General features: G+C 39.8%; 2 protein-coding genes across 4 annotated transcripts in view; both read right to left on the bottom strand.

Moving 5' to 3' along the window:
• PENK (proenkephalin) overlaps nucleotides 1-21,340 on the bottom strand; it is a 1,067,564-nt gene that overhangs the window by 508,074 nt on the left and 538,150 nt on the right. The window lies entirely within an intron of this gene.
• The window catches only part of BPNT2 (3'(2'), 5'-bisphosphate nucleotidase 2), a 36,965-nt gene continuing 30,650 nt past the window's right edge, over nucleotides 15,026-21,340 (bottom strand). Inside the window, exon 5 of the mRNA XM_050802354.1 lies at nucleotides 15,026-21,152. Coding sequence (XP_050658311.1) covers nucleotides 20,881-21,152 — 272 coding nt within the window. The 3' untranslated portion in view covers nucleotides 15,026-20,880. The remainder of the gene's footprint in view (nucleotides 21,153-21,340) is intronic.

Raw genomic sequence — 21,340 nt, 5'->3', positions numbered from 1 at the left:
GAGTGAGTATTTTATTCATTGCACATTCATGTCATATACTACCAGAAAAGACAAGCAGAAGCTGAAAATAAAAGGTGGAGGCCTACCAAAACCTTCCACACTCATCTTAATGCAACTATTAAATGCTTCATTAAAAATTTTTAGAAATCTAGGGAAAATATATGACTAAATGGGGTGTCAGACTTCTCGCATTGATGAGGATTGTTCTGAGCAAATGAAAACATAAGTAATTCTACCTATAAGCAAATTCCTGTCAAACTTTTAAATTTTTATGCCCAGTTATTTATATGGGTTATGATTTTGTACAATTGCTTATCACTCAGTGCTTTTCTTACACATTTAGATGAAACAAACTTGTGTGACCTCTATGATGATGTCTGTAAAATAATTAAATACCAGACCTGGAGCTGAGCTGCAGTAGATAAGGACATTTAATCCCAGGCTACAGAAAACATAAAAGCATCTATATCTCTTCCAAGTGGCCAGCCACCATGGTATCCAATGTGAAAAGAGTTTTGTCCCCCAGAAAGCAAGGAAATAAAACCCTTTTCTGTGACAACATAAAGCTAAAAATGGATCTTAAAGAATGGACGGTCAGAAAGAGAACACTCAAAGGAAACAAACACCTGCAGGGCTGAGAAAATGAAAGGAAACTATTCCAATGGCAATGAGGAGCAGCAGTGGGCATGTGGCTGGAGGACAGCAACTTTCTTTAAGTAGTCAATGCAAGCTCTGAATATAAGGTCTGGAATTTGACTATTTACAGTCTGAGAAACTATGAATGTTCTCCAGTTAAATATGAGGCACAAATTCAGGGAAATAAGTGCAGCAGTTCTGGCCCCTGTGAGACATGGACCATGTAAGGCCCACAGATGAAGCTCAATGGAATGAGAAAACTCAAAAATAGTAAAAATAGCTAACCTTTTAGGTGACGCTGATGCAGGTAAACTCCTAAATTGGAGCTCAGCTCAGGAGTTTTCTTGATAGTGAAAGAAAGCAGGTTTATTCGGGCAACAGTGTACAGCAGAATGGCTGCTCCATAGACAGAGTAGGGCTACCACATAGGCAGAGTAGCACTCGTGAATTGCTGGCTAGCTATATTTATTCCTACTCCTAACTATATGCTAAATAAGGGGTGAGTTATTCATGAACTTTCTGGAAAGGGGGCAGAGAGTTCCCTGAACAATATGAGGTAAATTCTGGGCATTGCCATGGCATTTGTGAATTGTCCCGGCACTGATAGGAGTTTCTTATAGCATGCAAATGTATTATAATTCCTAGTCCTAGCTGTTTTTAGCTTTGTTCTTTGCTTCATCCTACAGCAGGGCCCTGAAAACAATCCTGCTGCTTTCCTACCTCAATGTGATGCCTTGTGATTAGACCTTAGGGTAAAACAAATCATCCTCATTTTTCAGATAAAAAAACTGAGTCACACAGAGGATAAATCATTTGTCCTAGGTCACTCAACTAGGTGAGAAGCTATCCCGTCCGACTTCTGTGCCTGTGTTCACCACTACCCCACATTCCCTCATCTGAGAAGAAACAGCTCTCTGGGCTGCTGCAACTGCCACAAAGGTTTGTTGTTGTTTTAATAGTTCCTTGAGAGATAGAATAGTAAATTATAATTAGAAACCCACCAAATAGCATTTATGGTTGCTGTACCTGGTTAACTTACACTACCTAAAGATTGTGAAGTTCTTGTTTCATCAGGTGGGGAGGATGCTCTTGACAAGTCATTGTTGTTTTCATAAAGTCCCAAACTGAATAGCTTCAAATTAATGCTACTTATCAATATCTCTATGATGCACACATCATATGAATATTTTGGAAAATTTCAAGCGCTCAGGGGGTGTGTTAGTTTGTTCTCATACTGCTATGAAGAAACACCTGAGACTTAGTAATTTATAAAGGAAAGAGGTTTAATTGACTCACAGTTCAGCATGGCTGGGGAGGCCTCAGGAAACTTACAATCATGGCAGAAGGCAAGGAGAAGTCAGCATCTTCATCACAGGGAGGCAGGACAGAGTGAGCGCAAGCAGGGGAAATACCAGATGCTTATAAAACCATCAGATCTCATGAAACCCACCTACTATCACAAGAACTGCATGGGGGAATTCGCCCCCATGATCCAATTACCTCCACATTTGGTCTCACCATTGACATGTGGGAATTATGGAGATTAAGGGGACTACAATTCAAGATGAGGTTTTGGGTGGGGACACAGCCAACCCACATCAGAGGGGGAGGGACAGCAAGCAGTTTCCCTTATAGAAGGAAAAGGACATGGCACCCTTGGCTGGTACAGTGAGTGAGTGACATGTGCTGTTTTTCTTGCTATCCAGAAGTCACTATGTGAGATACTGTGAAATATATATTTAGTCTTTATCCCCTTTTCCTCTCTTACAACCTTAAAATCCTTGGAATCTCCAAGTGCTTTCTGTGTGCTAATGTTGATAGAGAGCTTCAGTGTGGGGCTGGTCACTGGAAAAGAAAGAGCTTGATTAAAGGGTTGGGACTTTCAGCCCTACCCCCAACCACCAGGGAGGGTGAGGGTGGGTGGTGCTGAAGGTCAAGTTGATTACCAATGGCCAATAGTTTAACCAATCATGCCTGCATCATGAAGTTTCCAGAAAACCCCAGAGGACCGGTTTGGATAGCTTCCAAATAGCAGAACTTGTAGAATAGTTTCCTGAAGGGTGCCCTGCCCTGGGAGGGCATGAAAACTCCGTGCCCCTTCCTGCATACCTCGCCCCACGCATGTCTTCATCTATATCCTTTATAATAAATGTGTAAGTGTTTCCCGAATTCTATGAGTTGCTCCTGAACCCAAAGAGCCCTGCGGGCATGGGAACCCCAATTTGAAGCTGGTTAGTCAGAAATTCCAGAGGCCTAAGATTGCTATCCGTGGGGAGTAAGGAAGTCTTGGAGATTGAGCCCTCAACCTGTGAGATCTGCTGCTGTCTCCAGGCAGATAGTGTTGGGATTAGATTGGAGGACACTAGCTGGTGTCCACTGTAGAAATGACTGCTTGCTTACTGACGTGGGAGAAATCCCTACGTATTTTGGGGTCTGTGGTGTCATGATATATATTGGTTTTCACCCACAGTTCCTGGCTCATGGCTCCCATAGCCCTTGTTGCAGTTTTTTTGTTATCAAGTTGGGTATGTTAGGCCTCAGAGGCAGCCCTCTGACCCTCCTCTGCCTTCTTTCACTCTAACATTCCTCGCCTTTCTGATTGTGGCTCCTGAGATTCTCCCATGTAAGATTCGCTCTGTTGCCCAGGCTGGAGTGCAGTGGTGCAATCTCGGCTCACTGCAACCTCTGGCTCCCAGGTTCAGGTGATTCTCCCTGCCTCAGCCCCCCAAGTAACTGGGATTACAGGTGCTGCCACCACGCCCAGCTAATTTTTGTATTTTTTAGTAGAGACAGGGTTTCGCCATGTTGGCCAGGCTGGTCTTGAACTCCTGATCTCAGGTGATCTGCCTACCTCAGCCTCCCAAAGTGTTGTGATTATAGGCATGAGCCACCAGGCCCAGTCCCATCCTATACTCTTGGGAAAGGAATGCTGACATCATGAAGCTTCCATAAAAACCCAAGAGGACAGGGTTCAGTGAGCTTCCATAGCTGAACACGTGGAAGTTCCTGGAGGGTGGTGCCCTGAGGAGGACATGGAAGCTTTGCATTCCTTCCCCCATACCTTGCCCTGTGGACCTCTTCATCTGTATCCTTTGCAATATTATTTATAATAAACCAGTAAACATAAGTTTTTCCCTGAGTTCTGTGAGCTGCTTCAACAAGTTAATCAAACCCAAAGAGGGGTTGTTACTGGGTAGCTAGACAGGCATCAGCAGGGCAGGAGAGGGCTCCCTCTCCCTGCGACACACACACCAGGGGTGTCAGGCACCCATCTGGTGATGGCCAGGTAGTTGTTAAGCTGTCTCTCTAAAATAAGAATTGGTTACAGCCAGTGCCAGGGAAATACAGTCTCCCAATAGACAGAAACACATGAAGCTGGTGATCAGCTTCCTGATAAAATCTCAGGAGTTGGGCAAGTGGGCTCAAGCATGCGCACCAAGAGGCAAAATGGTGGAGTTTCACTGCTCTATGACCTTCCTCTAGGAATGCTAGACTGGTAAGGAGAAACACCTCAAGTGAGCAGGCATACAACTCCAGTAAACACACTGTGCCTGCAGCCCCTCCCAGGTGCTGGCAGGCCATTGTGCATGTGGAAAGCTCACATCCAGGGAAGAATTGTGGGAAAGGGATGCAAGACCCTGGAAGCCTGCCAACATATAAGACCCCAAGTCAAAGGTCAAACAATGCGCTTGATCTCTCAAGTCACCCACTTGGTCATTTTCCAAGCGTTCTTTACTGTCTTTTGTTTCTACTCTAAAGCTTTTTAATAAACTTTCACTCCTGCTCTAAAAATTGCCTCAGTTTCTCACTCTCTGCCTTATGCCCCTTGGCCAAATTCTTTCTCCGGAGGAGGCAGGAACTGAGGTTGCTGCAGACCTGTATGGCTCCACCACCAGTAACATGGGGACCGCAACTCGAAGCTCGTCAGTCAGAAGTTCTGGAGGCCCAGCATTGCGACTGGTGTGTGGGGAGGAGCAGACGGGGACTGACCCTCAGTCTGTGAGATCTGACACTGTCTCTGGGCAAATACTGTCAGAACTGAATTAGAGGACACCCAGTCTGTGTCCACTACTCGGTGTGTGCGGAAAAAAACCCCACACATTTGGTTACAGAAGTCTTCTGTGTTGATTATTGTTATGCTGTGAGAGCAGAGAAAAAACACAGAAAGAGTATTTTCTACACAAGGTCATAAAAGTCTTCTGTGCTGATTGCTGTGGTGTAAGAGCAGCAGAGAACATCTTGAAGGCTTTTTTAAAACAGTATGTCTTGTTTTGTTTTGTTTTTTGCCAAATTTTACCATAATATTTGTGTTAATATTTGCCCTAAACACTTTTTTATGGGTCTAGTGCATCCCAGGCTTTGTTCATCTCTTTCTCCATTTAAACAAGAAGCTTTTTTCCCAAGAAGTAGAACTGAAGTGCTCTTCACATACCCAGAGAAGAATTTCCCCACCTGACTTCAATAACTAAGAAACTGTTGTAGTCAATAAACATTGTCTCTGAATGAACTAAAGCTAAAAACATTTTCTGTGCAAAAATAAATTTATTCTTTTCTGGTTGGAAAGACTTCTAATTGCCTTTGCAAATGAAAGAGTTCATGCTCTAACTTGACTGTTATTCTGTTTTATTACCATATAAATAGCTTTTAAATTCAGTATATGGCTCAAGTTCATGCAAATTACAAAAATAGAAAATGTTCATTTTCAGCAAACTAAAGTCTAGAGTTTAAATTTTCTTATACTCCAATAACTAAGCAGTTTAAATATGAGCATTATAGTAATCCTGACATTTTGATTAGACTACCTATGTTTAACCTTAAAGCGCATATTAATTCTCAAGACAGTGATCATCAAATTTCATTCATTATAAATTCTTCATGGTTTTAAAGGAAAAAATAGTAAATAAACTATATTTGTAGATCGTGCTTTACTTTCTCTTTATTTTCTGATATTTTGTAACAACCAAGTGATAAGAGATTGATATTCAACAAAATGCTTAAAAATAAGTTAGTAAATATTATGTCCTCTGGAGCAGGGGTCCCAAAACCCCTGGGCCACGGACCAATATCAATCCATGGCCTATTAGGCACTGGGCTGCACAGCAGGAGGTGAGCTGCGGGTGAAGCAAAGTTCATCTGTATCTATAGCCACTCCTCACCACTTGCATTACTGCCTGAGCTCCGCCTTCTGTCAGATCAGTGGCAGCATTAGAGTTTCATAGGAGTGCAAACCCTACTTTGAACTGCACATGTGAGGGATCTAGGTTTCACACTCCTCATGAGAATCTAATGCCTGATGATGTGTCACTGTCTCCCATCAGCTCTCAGATGGAACAATCTAGTGGCAGTAAACCAAGCTCAGGGCTTCCACTGATTCTACATTATGGTGAATTATATAATTATTTCATTATATATTACAATGTAATAATAATAGAAATACAGTGCACAATAAATGTAATGTGCTCGAATCATCCCGAAATCCTCCCCTTCCTGCTTTAGTCTGTGGAAAAATTGTTTTTCATGACACTGGTCCCTCATGCCAAAAAGGTTGAGGACCACTGTTCTGGAGAATATGCACCTTTTAAACAAATTTAAAATTTTGTTGAAATAACTTTTCATTGCTCAAGATGCTTGAAATCAAAAGGAACTACACATGCAAAGAGTCAGGAAAATAATGTTCATATTAAGAAAAAATTATTTTTTGAGATAGTGTCTTGCTCTGTTTCCCAGAGCCACTGGAGTGCACTGGATTGCCACTAGAGTGCAGTGGCACAATCTCAGCTCACTGCAACCTCTGCCTCCTGGGTCCAGGTGATTCTCCTGCCTCAGCCTCCCAAGTAGCTGGGATTACAGGTGTATGCCACCACACCCAATTACTTTTTATATTTTTAGTAGAGATGGGGTTTCACCATATTAACCAGGCTGGCCTCGAACTCCTGACCCCAGGTGATTCACTCGCCTCAGTCTCCCAAAATGTTGGGATTACAGGCATGAGTCACTGCACCCAGCCTCATGTCCTCGTATTTCAAATTCAGTCATGCTTTCCCAACAGTCTCCCAAAGTCTTAACTCATTTCAGCATTAACTCAAAGTCCACAGTACAAAGTCTCATCTGAGACAAGGCAAGTCCCTTCCACCTATGAGACTGTAAAATCAAAAGCAAGTTAGTTACTTCCTAGGTACAATGGGGGTACAGGTAAATACAGCTGTTCCAAATGGAAGACCAATATAAAGGGGCTACAGGCCCCATGTGAGTCTGAAATCCTGCAGGGCAGTCAAATTTTAAAGCTCCAATATGATCTCCTTTGACTTCATGTCTCACATTCAGGTCATGCTGATGCAAGAGGTGGGTTCCCATGGTCTTGGGCAGCTCTGCCCCTGTGGCTTTGTAGGATACAGCCTCCCCTTCAGCTGATTTCACAGGCTGTTATTGAGTGTCTGTGACTTTTCCAGGTGCACAGTGCAAGCTGTCAGTGGATCTACCATTCTGGGGTCCGGAGGACAGTGGCCCTCTTCTCACAGCTCCACTAGGCAGTGCCTCAGTGGGGACTAGGTGTGAGGGCTTCAACCTCATGTTTCCCTTCTGCACTGCCCTAGCAGAGGTTCTTCATGAGGGCCCTGGCCCTGCAGCAAACTTCTGCCTGGACATCCAGGCATTTCCATACATCCTCTGAAATCTAGGCAGAGGTCCCAAACCTCAATTCTTTTTGAGCACCAGCAGGCTCAACACCACGTGGAAGTTGCCAAGGCTTGGGTCTTGCACCCTCTGAAGCCATAACCTGAGCTATACCTTGACCCCTTTTTGCCATGGCTAGAGCAGCTGAGAGGCAGGGCACCAAGTCCCTAGATTGCACAGAGCATGGGGACCCTGAGCCTGGCCCATGAAACCATTTTTTTCCTCCTAGGCCTCTAGACCTGTAATGGGAGGGGCTGCTGCAAAAATCTCTAACATGCCCTGAAGTCATTTTCCCTATTGTCTTGGTGATTAACAGTTGGCTCCTCTTACTTATGCAAATTTCTGCAGCTGTCTTGAATTTCTCCTCGGAAAATGTTTGTTTGGTTTTTTTTGTTTCTATCCCGTTAGGCTATAAGTTTTCTGAACTCTTGCCCTTTTAACATTGAATGCTTTTAACAGCACCCAAGTCACCTCTTGAATGCTTTGATCAAGCTTAGAAATTTCTTCCACCAGCTACCCTAAACCACTTTTCTCAAGTTCAAAGTTCCACAAATCTCTATGGCAGGGGCAAAATGCCACCAGTCTCTTTGCTAAAACATAGCAAGAGTCACCTTTACTACAGTTCCCAAAAAGTTCCTCATCTCCATCTCAGATGACCTCAGTCTGGACCTTATTGCCCATATCATTATCAGCATTTTGGTCAAAGCCATTCAACAAGTCTCTAGGAAGTTCCAAACTTTCCCATGTTTTCCTGTTTTCTTCTGAGCCCTCCAAACTGTCCCAACCTCTGCCTGTTACCCAGTTCCAAAGTCGCTTCCACATTTTAGGGTATCTTTGCAGCAGCACCCCATTCTACTGGTCCTAATTTACTGCATTAGTCTGTTCTCACACTGCTGATAAAGACATACACAAGACTGAGTAATTTATAAAGAAAAAAAGGTTTAATGGACTTACAGTTCCACGTGGCTGGGGAGGCCTCACAATCACGGCAAAGGCAAAAGGCACATCTTTCATGGTGGCAGACAAGAAAATGAGAACCAAGCAAAAGGGGTTTCCCCTTATAAAACCATCAGATCTCATGAAACTTATTCACTACCACAAAAACAGTATGGGGGAAACTGCTCCCATGATTCAAGTATCTCCCACTGGGCCCCTCCCACAACATGTGAGAATTATGGGAACTACAATTAAAGATGAGATTTGGGTGGGGACAGAGCTAAACCATATCACATTTATATGATAGAATCCTATTCAACAATTATTTTAAAAAATTCTGTTGAGCATTTCTAGACACAGAAAGACTAAGTAAATAGAATGCAATATAAATATGATAGGAAACATATTGATAAGAGGCAGGAGGCAGACAAAGGTCTAGGCAGATAGGGAAGGGTCCCCAGAGAATCTCTGACCCTCCCCACAAGTGTTTATACCAGATGTTTTGTGCAGATAAGGGAACCTGCACAGGGGACTTGCCTGGGCATGCCCACAGCAGACTGGAGGCCCACAGGCACTAGGGGAATGGGGTGGAGCAACCAGGAATTCATGCTTTATGCAGGGGAGGAGGCTAGCCCCTTAAGCTTGTATGTGGTAGCCCTGGTATTCAACTGTGACAAGGAAACCTGCTTGAAGAACCCCTCTCTTTGCTGAGAGCTTTTCTTTTGCTTAATAAATTCCACCCTCCTCACCCTTCAATGTGTCCATGTGCCTAATTTTTCCTCATTGTGAGACAAGAACCTGGATTTAGCTGAACTAAGGAGCAAAAATCCTGCATCAGTATGTATATACACATACAAAGAAATCTAGGTTAATAGGACATATACCAGTATGCAGTAAAGGATTAACCTTGACCAGGAATATTTGGCTCTTGACAAACTTCTAGGAAGTAACCTCTAATCCTTGAAATATCCTGCCTGATAGGCCAGTATGTGTTTACATGGGGGCTGTGAGCCACACTAGATAGTCTAGGCTAACAACATGATTTATGGCAGTGACTTTGGTTCACATGGTATCAACCTGACCTCCTAAAGAGCTGGAGACTAAAGTCAGTAATCTGGCCTATTGATCATCCTTAAGTATCCATCCCAATAAAAACCCTGGACACCTGAGGTGAGCCTCCTGAAATAAACTTTGCAAAAATTTTAACAGTGAAAGAGATCTGCTTTAACCAACTCCATTTTGCCTTTAACCTCCAAACTGTCCTTGGCCATTCCTGGGCATGGGCCAAGCTAACTTTTGGATAAATTTAGTTTGTAGTTTAAATAATAGCTCTTTGCAAAAACTAAACTGCCTTTGTAAAACTAATTAAAGACCACCAGGTTAGGAGGGGGAGGGAGGCTTGAATTCTGCAACAAATAGTAGTTAAATGATTACACCATCTGTTATTCTGGAGGTCACAAGATTTCCAACTCCCTAATTTCTCCTATAAATAACATCACTATTGTAGGACCTAAGATTGGCCTTTTGAGATGTCTTTTCAGGCTTTTGCATTTCTGATGACCAGATGACCCCACCCAGACCAACAACTCCTCTGGTGGCCCCCATCCAGAAGCAGACACAATGCACGAGGACTGATTTTCACACCCCTATTGGTTGCATCCCCTACCAATCAGCAGCACTCATTCCTTAGCCCTTTGCCCATCAGACTATTCTTGAAAAACCCTAGTCTCTGAATTTTCAGGGAGGCTAATTTGAGTAATAATAAAGCTTTGATCTTCCATTTAGCCTTACACAGGCTCTACATGTATTAAACTCTTTCTCTATTGCAATTCCCCTGTCTTGATAAACTGGCTTTTATCTGGGGAGTGGGCAAAATAAACCTGTCTGGCAATTACACTCCCAAGGTGGCAATACTCCATGCGTGTTGCCACATATGGTTGATGACAGAAGTAAATGCTGTCTGCATGACTCTACTGGGAGAGGACAATTAGAAGCTTATATCTAGAACTCTTATGGAGTCTGCCCTATGACCCTTTTCCCATTGTTGATCTTAATCTTTATCCTTTTGCTTTAATACACAATTACCATATAATAATTTAACTGAGTTCTGTAAATCCTTCTAATAAATTGAAGCTAAGAGTGGTCTGGGGGAGCTCTAGAACTGCAGCCATTATGTAGTGTTTGTCTGGGTGAGGTTCTGCAATTTTGGCTGATCTATAATTTTTCTACAATAAACATATATTACTGATTTTATAAGAATGTTTCCACTACTTCAATCCTTTAAATGTGTGTATTATTTCATATAGAGGTAGTTTAAGGAAGTAATCCCAGGGGTGATCACTGTAATGTTATTTGTAATAACCAAAATGGGAAATAACCTAAAGAGAATGCATTAAGTAAATCATACACATCCATCTGTATAGTTGAATATTGTTTTATAACATGCTATAATGAGTATCTACTGACATAAGAAATCAAAGCTATATTCCTAAGTTAAAAAAGCAGAGAAAAAACGTATTTCTATTATTATTGAAATACACAATACAATTTATATTTCCACAGGAAAATATAGAAAAAAAATACATAAAAATGTGAATCACAGTTTTCTTTGGATAGCGGGATTAGGGTGGTTTTTACTTTTTGCATTGCATTTATCTGTATTTTACTCATTTTCTTTTTGAGCATGCATTGTTTAAAATTAGGAAGACGGTTGGGTACAGTGGTTCACGCCTGTAATCCCAGCACCTTGGGAGGCAGGTAGATCACCTGAGCCCAGGAGTTCAAGACCACCCTGGCCAACATGGCAAAACCCCTTCTCTACTAAAAATACAAAAATTAACCAGGCATGGTGCTGCATGCCTGTGATCCCAGCTACTCGAGAGGCTGAGTCAGGAGAATTGCTTGAACCCGGGAGGCAGAGGTTGCAGTGAGCCAAGACTGTGCCACTCCAGTCCAGCCTGGGTGACAAAGTGAGACTTTGTCTCAATAAAAACAAAAAAACAGGAAAAAAACTTATTTGGAAAAAAAAAATTACTTTCAGTTCTACCCCCTCAATATATTTTTAAATCTTCTAAACCAATTTAATGATAGAATCTAAAATTGTTCAATGGCAAATGAAAAAAAAATAGTTTCAAGAGACATTGGTGGGTATAAGTTCTTGAAGATGGGGTGAAAATAGAGGCAGACAATTAGGGAAAGGTGATGAACATATCTCTAAGTTTCCTAGTTTGGGAGACTTTTTGGACACTATTGTCTTTAGCTAAGGAGACTACCAGAGGTTGTGTACTGCAACATAATTACTTTAGATTTGAATATACTGAATTTGAGGAGCATGCAGTATAGTCAATTAAAGATATGCATTTGAAAATATTGGTCTAAAGTGTAGGATAAATTTAAAGCAGGGACATATAAATCTGCGGTCATCAGCACATAGGCAATATTTGAAAATTGCTCTGGGAGAATATGATGAACGGAGACCCAAAAATGGTACCTTTGAAAACACAAACATTGAAGTGTGAATTGTAGCAGAGGACAGAGTAAAGAAACTGAAAAGAAAAGTCGAAGAGGTAGGAGGATAACCAGAAGAAAACAAGGTCACTGAAATCAAAGTGGGAAAAACAGTTCCCAGAAAGCATTAATTAACCACAGCAAAGTTCAAGCCAGACAGCCAGACAGGCAACCCATTAGGCAGTTTGAGAAGTCACTATTGGCCAGTATGGAAGACCATCTCTAAAATGGGAATATTTGCCTTCCCCTCCGTGGGCTATAAGTAAGGTTGATGCAAGAAATGCAAAAATATTATACAAATTATCTAACCATCCTCAGATACACATAATCCAATTCCCCACCCTTTTATGTGGACACATTACATTTATCTTCCTCAAGTAGTTATCAAATATCCACTGTACTCTTTTGTGCTTTTTACCAGCTTACCTTCTGTGATCTTGACTCTTCTAGGTACTACTTGTTTTTATGTAATCCATGAACAAAGGTGTTCCAACACAAGAAGCTAGCCTCTCCTATTCTGGTAGGAGCATAGGGCCATAGCAAAGGATGCTGGCTTATAATGTGTTTTCAAGGAACAGAAAAATCTTATTTCGTGTCAGGATATATGACAGCAACGAAAATAGAATCACCAAAGGAGAGCCACAGAGGCGATTTAATTCCATGAAATTAAAATGTACTGTGAAAAAACTCACCAGCAACCATACAAACACCTGATATTTTTTGGGTAGATGGCATGAATTTAAAGAGGATGCCAGGAGTTTAAATTTCCCCTATCTCACCAATGGTTATAGAAAGAAAGATTAACTGAAGACAAGGTAGGTAAAGTATACCACTCACCTACTGCCCTTTCATGAGTGTGTGCTTAAAATAATAAATGCAATTAAATATAAATATACATATATACATAGATAGATAGATAGATAGATAGATAGATAGATAGATAGATAGATAGATAATCGAGATGGAGTCTTGCTCTGTCACCCAAAATGGAGTGCAGTGGCACAATCTCAGTTCACTGCAACCTCTGCCTTCCAGGTTCAAGCAATTCTCCTACCTCAGCCTCCTGAGTAGCTGGGATTACAGGTGCGTGCCACCACGCCCAGCTAAGTTTTGCAGTTTTAGTAGAGACGGGGTTTCACCATGTTGGCTAGGCTGGTCTCAAACTTCTGACCTCGGGCGATCCGCCAGCCTCGGCCTCCCAAAGTGCTGGGATTATAAGCGTGAGGCAATTACAATATTTTAAAAATACAAACCCGATACTCCAATGGGACTCCAATGGACAGTAAAAAATTACTTAGGCCTCGAAAAAGCATCAAGAAGTCATAAACTTCTTGTAATACTCAGGTATTTTCTGCCTCTATATTCAATTGTAGCCTAGAGAGTGTGCTTGGAAGTATATGGAAGGAGTGGTAGTGAATTCCAGAACACCGGCCACCTAGACAATCGAGGCTGGGGCAGAATTCACCAGCGTTCAGAGCAAGCCCACAGTCTCCCCAACCCTGCCATCTTTACATGCAGCTTTGTCAGGGAAGTACTAACCTGCCAAGTCAGTAAGTACTTTTTCCAAGAAGTCCTTAGGAAATTTAATGTGCAAAATTTCAGTCATGCAATATTGGAAATAATGTCAACTTATACTTAAGAACTATAGCTGAAGAAATTAAGATAATGTGGGTAATAAAAAGTTGCTCTCAATGGACTTAGAAACAGTTTGCCAGTGATGGAATGAAAGGTCTTGCTATTTTGAAGCTTGCTTTATTGATCCTCAAAAGAAACCTGAATTTTTTTTTTTTTTTTTTTGAGACGGAGTCTTGCTCTGTCACGCTCTGTCACCCAGGCTGGAGTGCAGTGGCATGAACTGGCTCACTGCAAGCTCCGCCTCCCAGGTTGACGCCATTGTCCTGCCTCAAGCTCCCAAGTAGCTGGGACTACAGGCGCCCGCAACCACGCCCGGCTAATTTTTTTGTATTTTTAGTAGAGACGGGGTTTCACCGTGTTACCCAGGATGGTCTCCATCTCCTGACCTCGTGATCCGCCCACCTTGGCCTCCCAAAGTGCTGGGATTACAGGCATGAGCCACCGCACCTGGTCAGGAATGTCAATTTATACTTAAGAACTATAGCTGAAGAAATTAAGATAACGTTATGGGTAATAAAATCTTGCTCTCAATGGAATTAAAAGAAGTTTGCCAGTGATGGAATGAAAGGTCTTGCTTTTTTGAGCTTGCTTTATTGATCTTCAGAAGAAACTTGAAAAATTTTAAAGAGGCCTAACACCTACAAAACTTAAGAACAAAAGCCTGTGTAGCCTTTTCATTGTACCTTTTTTATTAGTGAAACTGGCCCAATTAACCCATAAAACTGATGTTTATGGGATTTTTTTCAATCAACATAGAAATTGACCCTCCTGGGCTTAAAGCTTAAAACTTACATTTGTCTTACCTAAGTTCCTTCAGGCCTCCCAGATGGTATTAATAGCAAGGAACTGAATCTTACCCAGTCATCCCAACCATCCAATGAGATGTCAGACCATTCATTCAATCACTTGCTGCCTGTTGACGCACTCCATTTTCTCACCCCTCCTGTTTTCCTTCTCTGCTATATAAACGTGTAACTTTAGTCAGGAATTTGGGGGGTTCAGTGAGATAGATTTGAGAGATTTGAGACTTATCTCCCATCTCCCTAACATCACCCAAATAAATAAAGCCTTTCTTCCTTGGCAATACTCATTGTCTCAGTGATTGGCTTTCTGTGTGGCAAAGAAAGAGATCTAGACCAAAACCTCGGTGTTCAGTTAACAGTACCGCCTTTCTACAATTCTTTCCTTTCTTCCTTTGTTCTTTTCTCTATCCTCCATCTTACTTTTTAAAAATCTAAGAAAGGATTCAAGCTAGTTTTATAATATGTAAGTCACGTACATCTGTTCTCAAACAGATGACTTAAGAGTTGAAAATCAGATGAACTCGTAGAGACAGAAAGCTGAAGAGTTACTAGGAGCTGGCTCAGGGGTGGGAGCAGGGATCTTAGCAGTGGCTGGTGAGGATGCTGGAGAATGAAGAGTTACTATATAATGAGTATAGTTTGTTTAGAAATGATGAACAGGTTCTGGAAATGGTTCCAGGTGGTTGCATAACACTGAAAACATACGAAATGCCACTGAATTGTACACTTAAAAATGGTTAAAATGTTAAATTTTTCTGTGCTTTTTACAATGAAAAAAAAAAAAAAGGCTGGGGGGGGGTTGGGGGCACAAAAAAAAGGAGATGCAGCACACCATCTCTTTTAGACATGACCAATTTATTCAGAGAATTCAAATTTCGTTTGGCAAAGTATATCGGGGCAGAGAGTTTGGGGTAATTATGTCATTGGAAGCTATCACATTATCTACAGCAAATTGCCTGGGGTAGTATCTGAAGCAAAGGCAAAACTTTTAAAAACTTAGTATGTGGGGGGTGATAATCATTAAATATTTGCAAATGTAACAAAACAAACAACCAGCTTATACAACCAAGGCACGAAACATGCTAATGCTAATAATCCTTTATTCAATTTAATTCAACACACATTAAGTACTTAATTTGTGCAAGAGACTGGGCTAGGTGCTGGGGTTGAGGTGGAAATACAAAAATCACCAAGATGCAATCCCTCTCAAGAACTGTATAATCGAGTAAGAACACATATAGAGATGGTGCTTGCAGGTAAAAACTGCTCTAAAACCATGGGGAGGGAAGAGTTTACTTCCTCCCAGAGGGTGAAGTCAGGACCCACTTAAATTTGGTAGTGTGGTTGAGGAAGGCCATAACACGCTAAGTAAACTGGTGTCTAAGCATGTGACGGCAACAGCTAATGGTCTAGTTCCTCCATGGCTTTAAATACATGAAAGGGAAGAGTATTCAAAGGCATTTTAATTTATCTCATTGTTAGCCCAGTATAAGGCAGGATGACAAAAAATAAATAAAAGTATGAAGAGGCAGGAACACAGATTGAAAACTTCACTTCCTAGTTTTAGTGTAAACTCAAAACTTGTGCATATACATCTAGTTCTTGAAGTCCACATCGCCAAAAGGGAAAAACAAGAAAAACCAGTCCTAGCAGTGCCCTGTCATCATGGCAGAGCACTGTCTCTTCTGTGGGACCGAAACGGCTAGCTTTGGCTACTGCCGGTAATGGACAATACGGCACATGGAAATGTAAGTCCATAAATGTGCCCTCATAATGCAAGAATAAGAAAGGTGGCTACAGGAGATAATTTCAGTGATGGAGGGGATGAAACACTTTTTGGTTAATTGATGTAATGATGACTCACTATGCCTTATTTCCTATTTTTAAAAATACAGAATGAGCAAGTCATTCCTGAACAAAAATTTACTATGTGTATAACATCCACCTCAAAATGAATTTTAAGGGAACATATTACTGATCAAATAACACAGTTTATGCTTTTTCAATTTCCACAAATTGTTAGTTATGATACTTAAGGGAACCCTTACAAACACAATATATAACAAGTCATTTTAATATTATCATCCTTAACTTCTGAAAGTTTGGCTTCTGTTATCTTATCTAGAAAGTAAACTACTTACAAATCTCATTTCCCAAAAAATTAATTCAACATCCAACCTTAAAAATAAAAATAAAGCTTTGCCAATGGTAAATTGGAATGCATATACCTGCCAGGCTTTGATGAAATAAAAATAAACAATTTACATAAGCAGTACCTCATAAAACCAAAGCCTCCTTTTGAAGTATAAAGTTCCATTCTTCCTGCCCTCTCACAACTGCCTATCAATTAGAATCCTCTCCCCCTAGGAACTGCACCGGTTTGTAATGTCATACACAAGTATTTTTTAACATTAATAAATTATTGATATGCTACCATAAATAAAGTCACTTTTTAAACCAAAATGACTGCAGAGGACTAACAGCACACTGAAATAATTTATTTAAAACTAAGATTTGCAAAAATGTGATCTATCCTGGTCTAATATTATTAAAATTAAAAATCAAAAGGTGAAATATTATTTCAGACCTATATACACCAAGATGCCAGTTCTTATAAAAAACATACTTTAGTGGTAAATGCTAGGTTATGCAAAAATAATTTTATTTCAATTTAATTTTAATGAACTTCCCCCAACTATAATATTAAAAACATCACAAGAACTTAAGTTTTAATGGCAAAAAGTTCCTATTTTCCCCATCTACTAAAAAGATTGTTTTCCCTTATTAACATACAATGCCCTATTGTTAAGGCACAACTTTTTTTAGATTAAAAATGAAACCATAGATTAGGTTTATTTTATACAACAGTAACAAGACAGACTTTTTGTAGGCATATAAATACATCTTAAATTCAATCAAGATCTAAAATGAAAAATTATTTTTCTTTCTAGGATCAATCAACACATAGCTGATAGGTGGTTACAGCTAGAATAATTTCAACAGTTCCTGTTTTAACCCGTCAGATTGTCTCCAGAAGGCCATCTTCAAAGTGTGATCTAAGAGAGGAAAGCTGAATATTGTCCTTTCTGCACTGGCACTCTACCTTTCTTTACTCATGCTCAGCTATCAGAGATGGCTGTCACCTTCAAAGCCTAAGTGATATCCAATTTTTGAATTCAACATGAGACAAGGACAGATACCCTGACCCTAGGGTGACCAGGGTAGATGTTTGCTTTGCATCCTCCCTGTTACCTGACCTCCCTCTAGCTTCTTTCTGACCCTCTTCCTAGCCACCACCCCTCTCCCACTGACACAGTTCACAAAATATTCAAAGGGAGCACCTAACAAACAGGAAGAATTTGCACAACTGTTAATTAAAACATACAAACCAAAATGTTTTTGTTACTTCATTATACAGTATAAACAATCCACTGAATAATTACTGATTTAAAATCAAAAAAGAAACACTAAAATTGGGGTGACACATACCAAGACAAACATGACCATCTTGTAGGTCCTTGTAAATTCAACTGAACTGGGGATACAAGTAGGAAAACAGTAAAAGCAAGTTTCCTCAAGCATGTGTATCTACCCAACTCTCTTGTGTTTTTTCCTACATTTACATTCTTGAACAATAGGTAGAAAGAAATACTTTGTAAAAACACTCATGTTAGACTTGACAACGTAAAGGTTTGTGGTTTTGAAGGTGATTTTCCTTTACTTTCTGAGGAGTCTTTGTAATGTAATAGTTAACTAGGCCTCCTCCAGGACTGATCTCCCATACTAGGAACTTTACCAGAGCTTCAGATTTCAGCAGCCAATATCCAGAAAAATGTATTATCTAAAAGAATTTGGGAGTGAGAGTTGTGGGGGAAGCATCCTGGCTAAGAAAGAAAAGCAGAGATAAAGGAGAACATGAATGGGCAAGGGACATGGTCACAAGGTAGAAGAGATGAAGAGGGGCAGAGGAGGGGGACAGCTGATAGGTACTGAGATCACTGTCACTGCCTCTACTAAATGTGGTGCGTAAGTTATATTTTAAGGAAAAATTGCCTCAAAATAAGGGCAACAGTGAAGAAAAGACAAGGAGCTGGTGAGGTATGGGTCATTAAAAGTAAAATGTAATGACTTTGCTACTTTTCAGAAATAATTTTAATGTAATTCTGGGAGATTACATTACCCATTCATGAAGGTGTTTTACTAGTATGCTCTGGCACAATGTCTTGCATAAATAAATATAAATACTGTTCCTAATTCCGCAGTGTATATTGGCTTTTAAAAACAAACAATTTTAAAAATGAACTTTTTATAAAAGTACTTAAAAATCATTAGTAACTAGACTATACCCAACGTATTATAAAAATAATGTATTTAACTCTCAACCAATATCTTAAGTTTTGCACACAACACACACTCTTCACAAAGTCATTATCTATATGCAGATCAATAAAATAAAAATAAAAATAAAATCATCACTTTGGGAGGCCGAGGCAGGTGGATCACCTGAGGTCGGGAGTTTGAGACCAGCCTGACCAACATGGAGAAACCCTGTCTCTAACAAAATACAAAAAAATTAGCCGGGCATGGTGGTGCACGCCTGTAATCCCAGCTACTTGGGAGGCTGAGGCAGGAGAATCACTTGAACCCAGGAGGTGGAGGTTGCAGTGAGCCGAGATCATGCCATTGCACTCCAGCCTGGCCAACAAGAGCGAAACTCCATCTCGAAAAAATAAAATAAAATAATTCCTGCTAATTTGAACTAGTTTGCTTCCAATTAAATCAGAGTTCCCATATAACATTGAAATTAAATTCCATTTTTTACTTGCCAGTCCCATTTCCCTAACTTTGACATACTACAATAAAAACAGATGCTTATACCACAGGACTCTGGCAACAGCATGTACCTTTACCATCTGGCCATCTCTCCTGAAAAAGAAAGTTTCTTCAGCTTATTGCAAAGTAAAAAAGATGAGGTCTGACTCTTTTCAAAATTCTCAAGTCCTATTTAAATATCAAGTGTTCCAACTACCAAAACTTTGAATTTTCACTGAAAAGGTGCACTAATGAGGCCCACCACCTTCTTGAATTTGGCCAGTTGTAAGAGATTGGGTGAAACATTTGTGTCATATTAGACTCAGTTTACTAATAAGAAAGTAAAGGGCTTTGGACAATGTAACATACAAACCTAAAGTATGCACATTCCACCAGGCTAGAATGTACATTCTTTGGTCAATTTTACTTCCAAGATAAGAAAATAAAAGCAAAGCTGCATTATGGTTAAAAAATTTAGCAAAGAAAGAAACCATGAGAAATCCCTCTCCTTATCAGTATGTTATGGAATACAAGGGCACTGGAGTCACATGAAATAATGGCATGGATAGTTTACATGAAGTTTCCAGATATCACATTGAGAGAAACCACACAAACCAATGAAAGATAGTTCACAAAGCAAGGTTCTAGTTACGGTAACACAATGAATATGTCACAACTTTTTTTTCTAACCAGACTGAATAGAAAAAAATTTCATCAAAAAGTACCTTAAAACTTTCTCTATTTTAATCTGAAGGGAAGTTAAGAGAATCTCAAAAGTTACTACACTTTCAGTTTGGTTAGGCTAGATACATTTATTAATAGTAAAAGCAACCATGGCAAAAGCAACCATACTCATTCTTGATAATGAGAGAATCTTCTATATACAAACCTGGCAAATTAAAAAAACAATACTAAAAGTCTGAAAATAATGAAACCTAGTTCAATTCATGTAATGTCAAGTAACTTTCAATTGTAATAGAATCATTTATATTCTTATAGTGCCTTACAGCATATTTTATCCTTATGAGAAGATGAACCAAAATTATAGTGCTAACCCTGCATCCTTAAACCAAACCTCACAAAGTTAAAGACTAAGTGTTGGTCAGAAGGAAAAGGATGCAACCATGCATCTTCCGTAGCGAAAATGAAAATAGACAGCAAGAGAGCAGAAATGCTGAACTCATGAGTACAAACACATTTATATCTTTATAAAAACAAAACAACACACACACATACACACAGAAATTATTACAATGCAAACCATCATGTGTCTCTATTTTCTACCAGCTGGTGAACCTGTTATTAAAATTTCAAAGAAAAAATCAATTAAACTTTTTCTATTTTAATCCATAGAAATATTCAGTAACATAAATACAACATTTGTTGCATATTAATGAATGTGTGGCTTCTTGTGCTTTCCATCCAAATTAGAGGTAAAAATCCCCAATGACTTTATTTTCAATGAGATAAAGTTGTAAAGTTATATTAAACATCTACACAAAAATCAATCTTTCCTTCAACCGAATTCTACATGAAAGTACTAACAGTGAAGATTCATGATGTTGTGTGAAAATGGTGACTCATAACAATGTAGACTCAGCTACAGATTTTAATTCACAAATATATATACGCGCCTTGTGTATGACAACTGTATGAAAATAGTCTCAAAAATAAAGACAATACTTGAGACACAAAGCAACCCATTTTCCCTGATCTTGCATCCTATTACAGGGAAAATAAGTCTCTGATGCTTCATAAATACTTTAAAAAGTTCGGGATGGCCTTAACCATGCATAGTCTCCACCAATCCTTCGAAGCTTCCAGCATTTCAGGCTAACCATTTCAGCTGTGAAGAACTGTACCCTGTAATCAGTTATGCTTATTTATGTCCTGTCTTTTCTAGATCTGGGAGTTTTCTGACCAGGGCCTGGTGGTTCATTCTGATGCTAGCAAGGAGTCCCCCTTCAATGCCGTCTGAACCAGTGTAACTGATTTCTTCACCACTCAGGGTAGTCATATGCCCCCCAAGGGCTTTTAAGATGGCATTACCAGCACATATATCCCACTTTTTGATGTATGTCACATGGATATATAAATCAGCTTTTTCTTGACTCTTATCAGGCACATCCAAAAGTGCTAAAACTTTATAACCTAAAAGATAAACAAAGAATTTAGGTTATTATTCAAAAAATTTTAAGAAAGTAGCATACTTTTTTGATTAAGTATACTGTTAAAATAACAGGACGGGGTGTGCAGGAGCTTGCTGCAGTCTCTGCAACTGCTTAAGTTTAAAATTATTGTATCTGTGTTTTTTTTTTTTTTTTTTTTGTGTGTGACCA

Source organism: Macaca thibetana, chromosome 8 (assembly GCF_024542745.1).
Source record: "Macaca thibetana thibetana isolate TM-01 chromosome 8, ASM2454274v1, whole genome shotgun sequence".
NCBI classification, from domain to species: domain Eukaryota; kingdom Metazoa; phylum Chordata; class Mammalia; order Primates; family Cercopithecidae; genus Macaca; species Macaca thibetana.
This window is presented reverse-complemented; position numbering and strand designations above follow the sequence as displayed.